Source organism: Mus musculus, chromosome 6, assembly GCF_000001635.26.
Source record: "Mus musculus strain C57BL/6J chromosome 6, GRCm38.p6 C57BL/6J".
Taxonomy (NCBI): Eukaryota; Metazoa; Chordata; class Mammalia; order Rodentia; family Muridae; genus Mus; species Mus musculus.
Genome location: NC_000072.6, coordinates 67,891,982 through 67,909,758, shown reverse-complemented (window position 1 = coordinate 67,909,758; position 17,777 = coordinate 67,891,982). Strand labels below are relative to the sequence as shown.

General features: G+C 39.1%; 2 pseudogenes and 1 further gene; 1 reads left to right on the top strand and 2 right to left on the bottom strand.

Annotated features, from left to right (window-relative positions):
* The window catches only part of Igk (immunoglobulin kappa chain complex), a 3,171,119-nt gene that overhangs the window by 2,816,996 nt on the left and 336,346 nt on the right, over window positions 1–17,777 (bottom strand).
* Window positions 12,555–12,694, top strand: Gm25910 (annotated as a pseudogene).
* Window positions 13,117–13,582, bottom strand: Igkv14-126 (immunoglobulin kappa variable 14-126; annotated as a pseudogene). Its single transcript is given in 2 exon segments — window positions 13,117–13,414; window positions 13,528–13,582. Coding segments are annotated over 2 exon segments (353 nt in total).

The following is a 17,777-nucleotide window of genomic DNA, read 5'->3' as shown; positions in this document are numbered from 1 at the left end:
TCTTGATGTTGTGTATCTTTTACCATGTAGTACCCTAAAATTTGTGATATAAGGGGCTAAGAGAGTAGCTCATTAACATGGTTTTTGTCTACACCTTAAATATCCTGATTATCATTTCTGCGTTCAGCTAGTGTTTGCAAATTTACTTATTCTTTTGGAAATTTTTCATTCTAACCAGAACATAAATGGCTGGGAAAACTGTGACAGTTTTTACATTCTATTTTCTGTGAAATAAGCCAACAAAATTGAGGGTTGTCAGTAGATCTGGTGAGACATCTTGCATACAGGAGGTTCTGTAGTTACTGTAGATCTGTATTTTCATATGCTACTTTTAGGATTTTTCAAATGGAAGCTTGAGGATTAGTGTGCTATGTAATGGGGCAAATTATGGATAAACAATTCAAATAATATGGTTTTCTTTAAATAAAATATTGTCAACCTCTATTTTTAGTACATCAGTTTGCTTAACACATTGTACATTAAGAAAGGTGAGCAAGGAAATCCAAAGAAACCTAAAAACAATATGTACATAGGAACACACATATGCATGAATATCTATATGTGTGTATGTATGTTTGTATACATGAATTGTAAGAAATAAAAATATACATTGAAATATACATACTAAAATTAACAAGAAACACAAAGGATAATTAGCAGAAAATAGCTGTACTGTTCATGTAGAGATCATTTCAGTCTGACATTCCCCTGGGTAAGGTTTGTAGCAGTCTGAAGATCAGTGGAGGAGAAAATGGACAGTATTTTGAAAGCCTGTCTGCAAATGTCTAATGTCTCTGATAAAAAGAAGTCTTATGCCCTTCTGTTGAATTAATGTTCATTGACTTACAAACTGTAAACAAAAAGCAGGGGAATACTTGAGCAGTTTCCAAGTGAATTTTAAAGAATGCCTTGGCCAGCTGCCTTGTCAGAACTCCTCACTGGGATCCTGCCTCTATATTTTAACACCTTTTAAAGACACTTCTACCAAACTTCAGTACTGGAGAGTCAGAAAAGCAACAAACATTATATATCAATGAGGGTTGACCAGAGACCCTGAACCAACCTGAGAGACAGAGACAGATAGAAGTTACAGGCAAACTTATAAATTCAAATTCTATAGGTTTTATTGGAATATATGTGAAACCATGGGACACAGATTAAGCAGAAGTGTCAATGCCCCAAGTCTGGAAGTTGAGTGTTCCCATGTAAGAAATGTGTAGTCCCTGGGAGATAGGAGCTGATAGAGACTTATTAAGGATGCCCAGTGAGACATTCATAGGATGTGAATGTGGAAATTTGACTTCTAATTGGATGGAGGACCTAAGATCATCAATTTGCTCATGGGCTCATTTATAATCAATTGGTTCTACCGTATACTTTGATTATAATGTGCCTCCTTGATACAGGTCTGAAGTCATTCGCTACCTGATCTTGGCCTCTTCCATTAAGACCTTCAGCTCAATCTTTACTAAGGAATTTTGTCATATCACTACAAAGCTGGCCAGAACAAAGGGCAGGAGAAACTTACTCTCAGATGAAGTAAAAGTTGTTCCCTCAACAGATGACATCAATGCTAGTAAGAAGGGATTGCTACTTTGTTATTATGTATAGAAACCATTATGTTTTTCCAGGTATCTGATTGCCATTCCATAGCCAGTTTGACTTATGAGAATAACCGAAATGTAGATATGTTGGGATCATCCTTGAATCAGATGGTTGCAGATGCATTTTCCTGGATTTGTTCTCCTGACACTTTTTATGTGGTCTCTTCAGACAGTGATTAACCCTGTGTGAGCTACACTGCCAGCCAATATTAGACCCTGCATCACTCAGCTACCACTTCAATCTCTTTATGGCTCGCTGGAAGAACTGGAAAAACCACAAGCTGATCATCTAAGTTGTAGACAATAATTTCTGGACAGGAGTAAGGCCTACCTCTGAAGTGTCAGTCAGCCCATGCTTTCATGCAGATGCTAATTCCCACTTCTATGGAATTTATTCTTTCATTGAGATGACATGTATCTGTGACAAGATCCACTCTGTTGAATCCCTTATCATGCCACTAGCTGAGCCCTTCTCAAAAGGTGGAACCTGGCACATACCACACTTCATAGTGACCCCTCAGTACCCGCTACCCAGCTGGAGAGTGAGTTGAAGGTTGAAGAGAAGGGTTTTTCAAAGCAGAACAGAAAATGACATGTCTCTTCTACCCTGCTCATGAGCAGATGGAGCTCACTCATGAGAGAAGCAAGGAATTACAGCAGCAGTGACAGTGAAAGGCAGACACCAGGAAGAACCAAGAGCCAGTTTGTAAGAAGCACTGCTTTCCACTGGCCCTTGTTACAACTGTGCAGCTGCCCTCTCTGTAAGAGGGTCTTTCCTCCCCATGTATCCTTTCTTGATATATCCTAACAGATTCACTGAGGGCCATGCCTACAGTTGATTCCATATTGAATCAAGAAGATAGACTGCCACCAGATAGACTCACAGTCTTGACAATGGTTTAAGGACAATTTAGGGTCAGAGGACAGATTGGAGTCTTGCCAATTAGATAATTTGTGTTAAATTTGCAGATGAAAAGTCCAACTTGGATTGTTGGGAACTAAAAAAAAGGGGGGGAGGGGCTGGGGAAGGAAGGGGGAAGGGAAAGATAGCCCAGAGTTCCTTCTGTGCTCTGGGCAGGCAGATGCGGGAGGGCTGCCAGACGCTTTCCACTCAGCCTTGAGTGGGCATTCAAGCCTCTGACCCACTTGGCAGGGGGTAGACAAGGGGCAGCCCCCGACCTGGGGGCCCCAGGGCCACACCCTGTAGCTCTGGGATTATGGGAGAGAGGGATGAGGGAAGAGGTTCCCAACACCTGGGAGAGTGTGCAGCAGATCTTGATGGAGCAGAAACTCTCTATGATTTAAGAGCTTTATTATAGAAATGCAGGAAGAAAGAGAGAAGGGAGAGAGAGGGGGTGGGGGGGAAGGATAGAGAGAAAGAGAGTAACATGGAGAGAGGAGAGGAGAGGAGAGGAGAGGAGAGGAGAGGAGAGGAAAGAAATAAGAGAGAAGAAAAAGAGAGAGAAGAGAGAGAAGAGAGGAGAGAAAACTAAGAGAGGGGAGAGAGAGGGTGGTGAGGGTGAGGGGCAAGAAGGAGACAGGAGAGTAAGCAGTAAGAGAGTAAGAAGGTGAGGTAGGGATGAACACCCCTTTTGTGGTCTTTACTGTTGCTAGGTAACTGGGGAGAAGTTTAGCCTGAAGGTCATAAGATTGGGCCATTGTCTACATGACTACTGACCATGCTTCTCTTGTGCGAGCTGTGGGGGGCCGTAACTTAGGCAGGGGCCAGAGTTCCAGGAGCGTGAGGGAACGCCTACCGTGTCATGTAGGTGAATTATGACCTCCAGGTTCAGACCTCAGCTCTACTGGAGACTAGCCTGCAATTCCCCACATTGGATTTCTCAGAGAATGCTGCTAGTGGGTGGTGCCTCAGAAGACTGAAGTCCAGATCTGATGCCGAAAGACCATTACTATTCACCAAGTATCTCTAAGTTGCTAACAATCTTTAGACATAGGGTATCTAAAAGAGGTCACTGATATCCTCAAAGGAAAATACAGTCTGCCTTCCTTACTGTTGTCTAAGCCAATTATAAATATCTGTGTTCTCTCCCGATCCTACTCAGTTTTGGTGGTATCTCCCTCCACAGAAAGATGTCTTGATCTAAAAGCTCTGTCATATTCCCATGAGACAGGGTCTTTCACTATATACAGAGCTGGAATGGCACTACAGAATTCCCACCAGTCTTTTCCCTCTCTCATAGCACCAGAATTATATGGACTCACAGGTATTTGGGGTTTTGTTTTTTATTATTATTATTATTATTATTATTATTATTATTATTATTATTATTACTTTTATTTTTTACAGTCTAGTTCCCCTTCCAATTCTGACCTCCCACAGTTCCTCATCCCATTCTTCCTCCCTTCTGTTTCCAAAAGGATGCCCACACCCACTGCTATACCTCCCCTCCACACTCCCTGAGGCTTCAAGTCTCTAAAGGCTTAGACTCTTCTCCCACTGATGCCAGACCAAGCAGTCCTCTGCTGTATATGTGGGCCTCAAACCAATTCATAGATGCTGCCTGGTCTGTTGCTCAGTGTCTCAGAGATCTCAGGGGTCCAGGTTAATTGAGTCTGCTGGCTGTCCTAGGAGGTCACCCTTCTCCTCAGCTTCTTCCAGTATTTCCCCAATTCAAACACAGGGTTATTCAACTTCAGTCCAATGGTTGGGTCAAAGTATCTGCATCTCTCTCAGTAACTAGCTTATGTTGCTTTTCAGAGGACAGCCATGCTAGGTTCCTGTCTGTATGCACACCATAGCATCAGGGTCAGACCTTGGAGGCTCCCCTTGGGAATCTCAAGTTGAGCCAGTTACTGGACCTCCTTAACCTCAGTCTTTTGTCCATTTCTGTCCCTGAAGTTCTTTTAGACAGGAATAATTCTCTGTCAGAATATTTGACTGTGGAATGGCACTCTGCCCCTCCACTTGATGCTCTGTCGTTCTACTGGAGGTGGACCACTGTTGGGCATTTCATCTAAGACCCCTCCCTTTGAGTCTTGAGAGTCTCTCACCTCCCAGGTGTCTGATACTTCCTAGAGGGTCTTTCCACCTCCCATACTGTGAGCTTGCATATTTTTCATTCATTCTGCTGGCCCTCAGGACTTCTGCTTTCCCCCCTTCCCATACCTGATCAAGTTCCCCTTTTCCATCCTCCTCTTCCCTCCTATCCAGATCCCTCCCTTCATTTGCATACTGTGATTGATTTCTTTTCCCTCCCAAGTGGTAGTGGAAACATCCTCCCTTGTTTAACTTCTTGTGTTCTATAAATTGTATATGGAGTATTCTGTATTTTTGGCTAATATTCACTTATTAGTGAGTCCATATCATGCATGTCCTTTATGGTCTGAGTTACCTCAATCAGCATATTTTCTAGTTCCATCCATTTGCCTGCAAAACTCATGATGTCCTTGTTTTGCTTCTCAGAGTATTTGGGTGGTATTTCATTGGGTAAATGAACCAAATTTTCTGTTTCCATTGTTCCATTGTGGGACATTTAAGTTGTTTCTAGCTTCTGGCTATCATAGACAAGGCCACTCTGAACATAGTGGAACATGAGCCCCTATGGTATGGTGGGGCATCTTTTGGTTATATGCCCAAAACAGGTATATCTGGGTCTTCACATATATCTATTTCCAATTTTCTGAAGAACCTCTAGATTGATTTCCAGAGAGGTTATACAAGTTTGCATTCCCACCAACCATGGAGGAGTATTCCTCTTTCTCTACATCCTTACCAACAGGCACTTGTACCTTGGTTTTTGATATTAACCAATCTAATTGGTGTAAGGTGAAATTCCAGGGTCCTTTTGGTTTACATTTTGCTGATGACAAAGGACTTCGAAATTTCAAGTGATTCTTGGCCATTTGAAATTCCTTTGTTGTGAATTCTGTGTTTAGCAATATAACCAATTTTTTGATTGGGTTGTTTTCTGGAGATCAACTACTTCCTTGCTTTATATATTTTGAATATTAGGCCTCTATGTTATGTGGAGTTGGTGAAGGTTTTTTCCCCATTCTTTAGGTTGTCAATTTCTCCTATTGACTATGTCTTCTGCCTTACAGAAACTCTTCATTTTCATGGGTCCCATTTACAAATTCATGATCTCAGAGCCTGAGCCATTGGAGTTTTGTTCAGGAAATTTCCCCCTGTGCCAATGAGTGTCATGCTATTTCCACTTTCTCTTCTATGAGATTCAGTTCTATTCTAGTTTTATGTTGAGGTCCCTGATCCACCTGAGCTTTGTGCAAGGTGACAAATATGAATCTATTTTAATTTTTTGTTTTTACATACTGACTGCCAGTTAGACCTCAACCATTTACTGAAGATGTATTCATTTTCCATTGTATATTTTGGATTCTTTGTAAAAGATTGTCTATAGGTGTGTGGTTTTATTTCTGGGTCTTCAGTTGTGTTCCAATGATCAATGTGTCTGTCTCTGTACCAGTTCCATGCAGTTTTTATCACTATTGCTCTGTAGTACAGTTTGAGGGCAGGGGTAATGATTCCCCCAGGTGTTCTTTTATCTTTAAGTATTGTTTTCACTATCCTAGGTTTTTTGTTTTTCCACATGAAATTGAGAATTTCTTTTTCCATGACCCTGAAGAACTTTGTTGGAATTTGATGGGAATTACCTTGAATCTGTAGATTGATTGTAGTCGTAGATTGGTCATTTTTACTATGTTAATTCTTCCTATCCATGAGCATGGGGGATATTTCCATTTTCTGAGGTCTTCTTCATTTTTTTTTTTTAATTAAAAGACTTGAAGTTCTTTTCATACAGATTTTTCACTTGTTTGGTTAGAGTTATACCAAGATATTTTATTTTGTTTATGACTATTGTGAAGAGTGTTGCCATATTTTCTTTCTTAACCTAGTAGTCATTTGTATAAAAGAAAGCTACTGTACTTTTTTGAGTTAATTTTATACCCAGCCTCCTTGCTGATGTTTTTCAGCTATAGAAGTTCTCTGGTAGAACTTTTGGGAATGTTTATGTACGCTATCATATTGTCTGCAAATAGTGATACCTTGACTTCCTCTTTCCTAATTTGTATCCCCTTGATCTCTGTTTTGTTGTGTTATTGACTTAGCTCTAACTTAGAGCGCTATATTGAATAGATAAGGAGACAATGGCCAGTCTTTTCTTGTCCTTAATCTTAGTGTGATTACTTCAAGTATCAGTCCATTTAATTTCTTATTAGCAGTTGATTTCCTGTATATTGCTTTAATTGTGCTTGAATTGCTGATCTCTGTAATACTTTTAACGTGATGGGTGTTTTATTTTATCAAATGCCTTTTCAGAATCTAATGTGATGATCATGTGAGTTTGATTTTGTTTGTATAGTGGATTTTGTTAATGAATTTTCATATATTGACCCAAGATTGCAACCCTGAGATAAAACTTACTTGATCTTGGTGAACAATAGTTTTGATATGTTCTTGGATTCTGTTTGCTAGAATTGTTTTGCATACTTTTGCATTGATATTCCTAAGTGAATTAGTCTGAAGTACTTTTATTTTCTTTGGTCTTTCTGTGGTGTAGGTATCAGAGTAATTGTGCCTTCATAGAATGGATTAGGTAGTGGTTCTTCTGTTTCTATTTTATGAAAGGTTTTTGAGCAGTGTTGGTATGACTTCTTTAAAGGTTTGGTAGAATTTTGTGCTGAAGCCATTTGTCTCTGGACTTTTTTGGATGGGGAAGCTTCTGATGACTTCTACTATTTCTTTAGGAGATACAGGATGTTTAGATAATTTACCTGCTCTTGGTTTATCATTGGTATATGATAATTTGCTTAAAAATTAATCCATTTCATCTTGATTTTCTAGATAATTGATTATGGATTTTTATAGTAGGATTTGATTTTTTTATTTCCTCATTTTCTGCTGTTATGTGGCCCTTTTCATTTCTAATTTTGTTAATTTGTATACTATGTCTGTCTCCGTTAGTTTGTTTGGCTAAGTGTTTATCTGTTTTGTTGATTTTCACAAAGAATCAGCTTTTGGTTTTGGTGATTCTTTATATTGTTCTCTTTGTTTCTAATTGTTTGGTTTCATCCCTGAGTTTGACTATTTTCTGCAGATTTCTCCTCTTGGTTGTGTTTGTCTCTTTTTCTTCTAGGGATTTTAGATGTGGTGTTGTTATGGTAGGACCTCTCCAATGTATTATGGGGGCACTTAATGTTATGAATTTTCCTTTTAGCACTGCTTTTATTATGTTCCATAAGTATGGATATGCTGTGACATTTTCATTGAATTTCAGGAAGTCTTTAATTTCTTTCTTTATTTTTTTCCTAACCAAGTTATCATCAAGGAGAAAGTGGTACAGCTTCCATGGGTATGTAGATTTTCTGTTGTTTTCCTTGTTACTGAAGTCTAGCCTTTGTCTGTGGTGATCTGATAGGGAGCTTGGTATTATTTCAATCTTCTTGTTATTGCAGCCTGTTCTGTGACTGATTATTTGATCAGTTCTGGAGAAGGTACCATGAGGCTATGAGAAGAAGGTATACTCTTTTCTTTTAGGGTGAAATGTTCTGTAGATATCTCTTAAGTCCACATTATTCAAACTTCTATTAGTTTCACTGTGTCTCTGTTTAGTTTTTGTTTCAATGAACTGTTGTATCCCGAGCTTTTGTCCCCACGGGCAAGAACACGCTCAGGACAACTGGAATCTTCTTCGGCAAAGTTTTTGTTGCTTACTTATCAGGAGGGAAGACCCCGAACCGGGAAAATGGCGCTGCTTATATAGCCAGCAGCGTGACGTTTCAGCACCTGATGTGGCGTGACAGCTCCTGATTCGTTGCTCGCCCATCACCCTATTACTACTCCGCGAGATGGGCAGTGACTAGGTGTGAGTTCACTCTTGCACTTGCGCATAAGGCTTGTTTACTAGTTAGGTGCAGTGGAAGCCAGCACCATCTTATAATGGCGATTGCTCGTGGCACGGCTCTCCACTCTGTTGCTTGGTGAGAGTGGGGTGTTGAAAGTCCCACTATTATTGTGTGGGGTTCAATGTATGTTTTGAAGATTAGTAAAGTTCTTTTATGAGTGTGGGTAACCTTGCACTTGAGGCATAGATATTCTTAATTGAGACTTTTTCTTGGTGGATTTTTTTCTTTCATGTATATCAAGTATCCTTCCCCTTCTTGCTTGATAACTTTTGGTTGAAAGTCTATTTTATTGACTATTAAAATGACTACTTCAGCTTGTTTCTTGGGACATCTTGGTTGTAAGACTTTTTTTTCAGTCTTTTACTCTGAGGTACTGCTTGCCTTTGTCATTGAGGTGTGCTTCTTGTATGTAGCAAAATGCTGGATTGTGCTTGGATTTCCAGTGTATTTGCTTATGGATTTTATTGGGGAATTAACTCTGTTGATATTGAGACATATTAAATACAGATGATTTTTCGTTCCTGTTATAGTTGTTGTTGTAGGTGACATTATTTGTATATGCATTTGTATATTATTTGTATATTTTGGTTTTGTTGGGAGATAATTAATTTCTTGCTTTTTCTTTAGTGTAAGTACCCTCCTTGTTTGCAGTTTTGGTTATAGAATCCTCTGTAGGGGTATAATAGTGGGCATATATTGTTTAAATTTGATATTGTCCTGGAATATTTTGGTTTCTTCATCTATTTTGGTTGAGCATTTTGCAGGTTATAGTAGCCTAGGCTGGTATTTGTTTTTTCTTGGGGTCTACATGACCCCTGTTCAGGCTTTTCTGGCTTTTCGAATCTCTGTTGATAAGTCCAGTGTAATTATGATATATGCCTGCCTTTATATGTTACTGAGCCTTTTTCCCTTCCAGCTTTTAATATTCTTTCTTTCCTCTGTGCATTTACTGTTTTGATTATTATGTGACAAGAGGATTTTATTTTCTGGTCCAGTCTCTTTGGTGTTCTAGAGGCTTATTGTACATTTGCGTCCACCTATTTTTTTTTTTTTTTTTAGGTTGCAGAAATTTTCTTCTATGATTTTGTTGAAGAAGTTTTCTGGTTCTTTGAGCTGAGAATCTTTGCTGCCTTCCATTTCCATTATTCTCAGGTTTGGTCTTTTTATTGTGTTCTGGATTTCCTGGATGTTTTTGGTTAAAAGTTTTTTGATTTATTTTATTTTATTTTATTTAACTGTTGTGTCAATATCTTCAAACTGGGTCTTGAGGTAGAACTATTCTAAATTTTCTGAGAAACGAACAAATTGTTTTCCTGAGTGGTTGTGCAAGCTTAAATTCCCACCAGCAATAGAGGAGTGTTCCCAATTGCATCATACCTTTTCTAGCATATGTTGTCCCTTTCAGTTTTTTTGTTTGTTTGTTTTGTTTTGTCTTTTGTTTGTTTGCTTTATCTCACCAATTCTGATGGTTATAAGTTAGAATCACAGATTCATTTTGATTTGCATTTCCCAGATGATTAAGCATGTTGAAAATTTCTTTCTGTGCTTCTCTGCCATTCAAGATTCCACAGTTGAGAATTCTTTGTTTAGCTCTGTACCATATTTTTAATAGGGCTTTTGGTTCTCTGGAGTCTAACTTCTTCATTTCTTTGTATATACTAGATATTAGCCTTCTATGGCATGTAGGGCTGGTAAAGATCTTTTCCTAATCTGTTGGTTGCCGTTTTGTCCAATTAACAACGTCCTCTGCCTTACAGAAGATTGGCAATTTTATGAGGTCCCACTTGTCTGTTGTTGATCTTAGAGCATAAGCCATTAGTGTTCTATTCAGGGCATTTCCCCCTGTGTCCAAGTGTTAGATTGAATGCTATCTGAAAATCATTCTCTCAAAACTGTTCTTCTCAAATTAAAAAGCCTGGGTCAGCAGAAAACTATGTAATTTTTCAATCCCATCAGAAATCCCAAAATGGCTGATATTAACTGAAAATATATAGGAAGCCTAAAACAGCTTTCAAAACTTAGCCAATCCATAGAGATCACTGTTCACCTGGACTATCCCATACTTCAACACATTGAAGCATCAGTGTTCAGGCTACTGGCCAGGGTCATCTGACAGAGTTAGAGAAACAGGAATATTAAGCTCTAGCCTACTCTGCCTCTTCAGAATCAAGCTGTCATAACCTGTCATTGTGTTTTTCTTTGGACAGTACTATGTCTGTTGATGAAATGAGGCAATTCTTGCCTAGTGGTTGTTTCGCCACAAGTGGAGTAACTCAAAGATGTTCTGTTTCTTTATTGATTCCGAGACAGGTAAAGCTGTCAGGAGCAAACTGGTCTCAACACCCAGTGAATAAATAACATTAAACATCACATTCTGTGGGCTTCTGATGTTTTTGAAGACCAACAATCTATGTGAAGTAATCTAGACTGTTTTCTGTTAACTACTTTCAGCCATTTCTAAATAAAATAACTGAAAACACGCTAACAATAAACTCAGAGCCATGAATTTTCTATTTGGCCCTTTACTCACAGGCTTAAACATCTCAGATCTTTTTATAATAACAGTAATAGAAGGACTTGGTCTAAGCCCTGTACTTCAAAATTTTAGTGTCAAAGACAACCTATATTAACCACATCCAGTCCCAAAGCTTAAGGAACTGGGATAACAACTTTTCATAACTTCTTCAAGTTGAATATGGGCGTTGAGATACATTTGAAGGGACGGAGAAGAATAGGGAAATGGGGGGAGTTGTTTGGCCTTAAGAAGGCCCCACCAATGATTGTATTCATCTCTGATGTCTGTGTCCTGATTGGATCTGGATGAAAAACCAAGACATCAGGGGTTCAGGCAGGTCAGTTCAGCAAGTCTGCTGATGAAATTCACCAAGGCTGTATATTCAGTAATATATCCATCATTGGGTAACCAGGAAAACCTGTAGTTTGCCCTCTGTCCCATAGGAAGAATAAAACAAACACAATACTGTCTTATGTGTATCATTAAGTCTTCATCATGTATCTTCAAAGAAGAAACCACTGTCACAAAAATATCTTACTGTCATGTGCTGTATATAAAGCTCAGGCAAATATAAAACTCAGTAGAGAAATATTGGGCATTTATGCGGCAGATTATAGATAAGACAAAAATGTCTATTTTTGCCATTTTGTTCTAAAACAGCCCAGATACAAGAAATGCAGTAAGAAATGAGCAATGAAATGAATGAAAAAAAAGTTTGCCAATGACAATAGTATACAAATTCATAAATCAAGGAAGCTCAACATAAATATTTGAAAGTAATTACAGTAGTCTCTCTATATACATTGAGGATAGAATAATAGCTCTGTATCTTAAAAGGTATACAAGTGAATAAAGGATATATCTGTGTTGATACTGTAAACTGCTTTTTGTTTTTAATAAAATCGAATGTATGTATTGTTTGCTTGTCCCTAACAACATTATGTACATGGACCATCAAAGGACAGAAGACAGTGCAGGGTCCACTGAAAATGAAATTAAAACAGCTGTGGGATGGTTGAGAGCACTGACTGCTGGTAGAGGGCCTGAGTTCAATTCTCAGCATCCATATGATGACGCACAACCATCTGTAATGGTATTAGATTTCCTCTTCTAGTATATGAGTGTGTGTGTCTGTGTAAACACAGAACTCCTACATACAAAACACATTAAATAAATAAATAAATAAATAAATAAATAAATAAATAAATACTTAATTAAGAGAAACAGTTGTTGTTTACCTTATGGGTGCTGAGAGTCAAACCCAAGTCACTTTCAGGATAAACAAATGCTCTTAACCACTGGGTTTTTTTCTCCAGTCCCATAAAATGAAATTTAAATGGATATCAACGACAGTTTGCTAATAAAATCAATATGATGCATATAATATCCCTGAAAGAGTTTTGAAGGTTGGTAAACTCTGTCTAGAGTTTGTGTAGATAGTCAAGGAAAGCATAATGAAGAAAATTGAAATCCTAAAAATGTGGATTATGTCTTCTAACTTTATTCTTCTCCTTTGTATAAAATTAGAATGGTCAAGACTGTGGTGTACTCCTGCCTCCCAGAGGCATAGCAGGTGTGCGTTTTTTCTGCAAACTGAGTGTCAGTAGGAGGCAATGAAGAGAGATGGTATGTTTTTGGTCATCTCATTGTCATGACCTATGAGCATCTGAATGATTAGTAGCCTAACATTCCCTGAGATAAGTGAGCCTAAGACAGACTGATTGGCATGAGGCAAGGGCAGACAGTCTTCCAGGATGGGGAGCCAGAGACTAAAAGAACCCTGCCTATAACCAGGGCCATGGGCATGAGTGAGCCTGAGACAGACAATACTTTCAATGGGCTGTTCAGGTGGACAAGGTGGGGAACAATCCTGAGATGACCACCAGACAAGTACCATGAGACACAGACATGGAGCTCATCTGATACTAGCAGTCTGAGACAATAATGTATGAGCAGAGAATAGTACACCTAAGACCACACCTGACATGACCCCAGGCTTTTAGAGAGACCTGTGACATCTAAGAAATACTTAAAGTGGGTGATTCATGAGAAGCAGGCGGGGCCTCTCACTTCTGCTTTCATGGGGTTTATGTTATTACTTGTATCAACGTGGGAGGGCTCTCACCATGCTGTAGACAGTAATAAGTTGCTGTATCGTCAGACTCCAGGCTGCTGATGGTTAGAGAATAATCTTGCCCAGATCCACTGCCACTGAATCTTGATGGGACCCCATCTGCCAAGCTTGTTGCATAATAGATCAGGGTCTTAGGAGATTTCCATGGTTTCTGCTGGTACCAGCTTAAATAGCTTTTAATGTCCTGACTCGCCTTGCAAGTGATAGTGACTCTCTCTCCCAGCGATGCATACATGGAGGATGGAGACTGGGTCATCTTGATGTCACATCTGATACCTAGGAATGGAAACATAATGAATATCTACATAGGTAAGCATTATAAAAGATAAAATCTCCCAAATGCCAATCAACACTAATCACAGTGACATTCCCATTTTAGTTCATTTTACCTGGAAACCAGAGCAACAAGATCCCAAAAAACTGAGCAGGGGCCCTCATGTCCATGCTGAGTCCTGACTGCAATGACAACGGTACAGGATATGTGTGACTGGTATATGAAGAAGTCCCCAAGGCTGTGAAGTGAGAGCATGCAAATCATTGAGAACCAGTTATTGCTGGGAACAGGTGCAAGACTTACTCATGTCAGCACTTAGCTCAAGCCCGGTGTCCCCAGATGCCTGAGGTCAAACCACTTGAATGTATATCTGGAGAGGTGAGAATCTAAGTAGTAATACTTTGGAGGAGACCAATGTTTTCTATTTCTTTTCAAGCCTTTAGTTTGCTTTGTAAGAAAACAAGGAATTTTTTTCATTTTAATTAGTTTATTTTTTACACTCCATATTTTATTCTTGCCACCTTCATCCATCCTCTGCCTGTTCCACATCCCATACTTCCTCCCCACACCCCTGTCTCCACATGGATCTACACACCCCCAACTACACCTTACTTCTAAACTCCCTGGAGTCTCCAATCTCTTTAGGGTTAGGTGCCTCATTTCTGAATGAACAGACCCGACAGTCCTCTACTGAATGTATGTTGGGGGCCTCATAACAGCTGGTGTATTCTGCCTGTTTGGTTGTCTATTGTTTGAGAGATCTCAGGGGTCCAGATTAATTGAGACTACTAATCCTCCTACAGAATCACCCTTCTTTTCAGCTTCTTTCAGCCTTCCCTATTTCAACAACAGGGGACAGGTGTTTCTGTCCATTGGTTGGGTGCAAATATGTGCCTCTGACTCAGCTGCTTGTTGGATCTGTTAGACGGCTGTTGTGATAGATCCAATTTTGTTAGTGCTCCATTGCCTCAGTAATAATGTCAGGCCCTGAGACCTCCCCTTGAGCTGCATCCCACTTTGGGCCTGTTTCTGGACCTTCTTTCCCTCAGGCTCCTCTCTATTTCCAGCCCAGTAATTCTTTCAGACAGGAACAATTATGGGTCAGAGTTGTGACTGTGAGATGGAAACCCCATCCCTCACTTGATGTCCTGTCTTCCTGCTGGAGGTGGCTCCATAAGTTCCCTCCCCCTTCTGTTAGGCATTTCATATAATGTCCCTCCCTTTGAGTCGTGAGAGTCTCTCACCTCCCAGGCCTCTGGTGCATTCTGGAAGCCCCATCCCCAACCTCCTGTCTCCCTAAGTTGCCTGTTTCATTCTTTCTGCTGGCCCTCAGGGCTTCAGTCCTTTTCCTTCATCCAATACCAGATCATGTTTCCTACTTTTTTTTTTCATTACTACTGATTCTTTGAGAATATCGTAAGGTGCCTTTTGATCATATTTATTCATAATTCATACACAAACAAATTCTCCCAAAATAATCATTTCCCTATTCACCTTGTCCTCCATTTCCTGCCTTATATTGTTGCATTTAAGGCATGTTAGGTTTATAGGATCTCCTAATAAACATTGTGGAGTCAATGAGTCAGAGATTTAAATGAAGGAAAGTAGCCATAGTAGGCAAATATGAGGTGTGCTATTCCCCTTGTCCTAAACTAGCATCATTTACAGTTTGTGAAGAAACATGAAACTCATGTTTTATAGTCTGAATTTAGTATAGTCAGCATATGGTATATGGCAAACAAAACAGAATGTTTTTACTTTATTCTAAATCTGGTATTGCCTTCTTCAGCATTCAGTGGGCTTGAGTCACCTTCTGGATAAATGTACACCTAAGCAAAAAACTTATAGGTAGCCAGCCATACATGCATTCAAATCTTACGCCTAGCAACTGCTGACCATGTAACTTTTGATAAAGTATTTGTGTGTTCAAAAAAAATCTATTGCAGAGACATACACAGTTTTTAATAAGATGGTGCACCATGTAGAATAAATTCTAAAAATACAGACACTACACAGACATAAACACACACACTCATACTCACACACACACACATGCACACACATATGTGTATGTGTATATATATATATGTATATATATATATATATATATATGTGTGTGTGTGTATGTGTATATATATGTGTGTGTGTATGTGTGTGCGTGCGCATGTATAAATTTTTTATTTTGCATTGTGTTTGTGCCTTGGTGAGTTTATGTGTAGCATGTATAGACAGGTTCTAGAGGAATCAAGAAGAGAGAGATGTGAGCCACTTGAAGTGGTTCCTAATACTGAAACACATATCCTCTATAAGAGTAGATTCATCCTTCAAGCCCCCATTTTAAAGAGAACCATACCAAGAGCTATGTTCTATGAAATCATGTAAAATACAATTAATTAGACTGTAGCAGCTAGTATTGTATGTAGAAACCTTCCTGAAAAGTGTTGTGACTTCCACTAATCCTTCAGCTAGGCTAATTAACTTATAAAAATTTCAGTGGTTATGGAGAACTAGGAATCACAGGTCCAAGAACTAACTACAATTTTTTGGGCAAACTTTATAACCCTTAACTCCCATCTCTGATGGACTAATGTCCTTGTAACAAACAAGTAAAAGATGTTGTCAACATACTATAAGCTACTACCATCTACCATACTAATAAATATGTTGTTAGCAACTGAGCTCTACAGAAGTGATTTCATGACTTTGACTTAATGTTCCTATTGATATTTCTGTTAATGCATCGAAAGCTGATTCAGTCCATGACTTTCTTCATTATGATATTATAAAACGTTCTTAAGGCTGTAACTTGTAGGATTGAGGGGGAGTAACCTAATTTTTTGTTCTCAAAAGGTTATTTATACTTGGATATGGGGTTAACTATCTCTTAACTTCTTAGAACTGTGAGTTAGCTTTGTGTTGGTTACTGAAACATCTCATGGTAGTGTGTTACTAAGAAAATATTTTCTGATGCATGTATCCTAGAAACTGATTTTAATGGCTCTGGTTATAAAATAATTTAATAATTTTATTTGCAAAAGGTAAGTAAGAGTTTGGTGAGCTTACAAGGCAACACCTCCTCTCTTCATGCATCATTGTTCAGAGCACAATTGCAATCTATTTATTCTTTTTTTCCCCATCTTTTTTTAATTAGGTATTTTCTTCATTTACATTTCCAATGCTATCCCAAAAGTCCTCCTCCCCTCCACCTACTCCCACTTCTTGGCCCTGGCATTCCCCTGTTCTGAGGCATATAAAGTTTGCATGACCAATGGGCCTCTCTTTTCACTGTTGGCCAACTAGGCCATCTTCTGATACATATGCAGCTAGAGACACGAGCTCTGGTTAGTTTATATTGTTGTTCCACCTATAGGGTTGCAAATCCCTTTAGCTCCTTAGGTACTTTCTCTAGATCCTCCCTTGGGGGCACTGTGATCCATCCAATAGCTGACTGTAAGCATCCCCTTCTGTGTTTGCTAGGCCCAAGATTAGCCTCACAAGAGACAGATATATCAGGGTCCTTTCAGCAAAATCTTGTTAGTGTATGCAGTGGTATCAGCGTTTGGAGGCTGATTATGGAATGGATCCCCCAGTATGACAGTCTCTAGATGGTCCATCCTTTTGTCTCAGCTCCAAACTTTGTCTCTGTAACTCCTTCCATGGGTGTTTTGTTCCCAATTCTAAGAAGGGGCAAAGTGTCCACACTTTGGTCTTCTTTCTTCTTGAGTTTCATGTGTTTTGCAAATTGTATCTTGTATCTTGGTTATTCTAAATTTCTGGGCTAATATCCACTTATTAGTGAGTACATATCATGTGAGTTCTTTTGTGATTGAGTTACTTCCCTCAGGATGATGCCCTCCAGGTCCATCCATTTGCCTAGGAATTTCATAAATTCATTCTTTTTAATAGCTGAATAGTACTCCATTGTGTAAATGTACCACATTTTCTGTATCCATTCCTCTGTTGAGGGGCATCTGGGTTCTTTCCAGCTTCTGGCTGTTATAAATAAGGCTGGTATGAACATAGTAGAGTATGTATCCTTCTTACCAGTTGAAACATCTTCTGGATATATGCCCATGAGAGGTATTGAGGGATCTTCCGGTAGTAGTATGTCCAATTTTCTGATGAACCTCCAGACTGATTTCCAGAGTAGTTGTACAAGCTTGCAATCCCACTAACAATGGAGGAGTGTTACTCTTTCTCCACATCCTCGCCAGCTTCTGCTGTCACCTGAATTTTTGATCTTAGCCATTCTGACTGTTGTGAGATAGAATCTAAGGGTTGTTTTGATTTGCATTTCCCTGATGATTAAGGATGCTGAACATTTTTTCAGGTGCTTCTCAGCCATTCAGTATTCCTCAGGTGAGA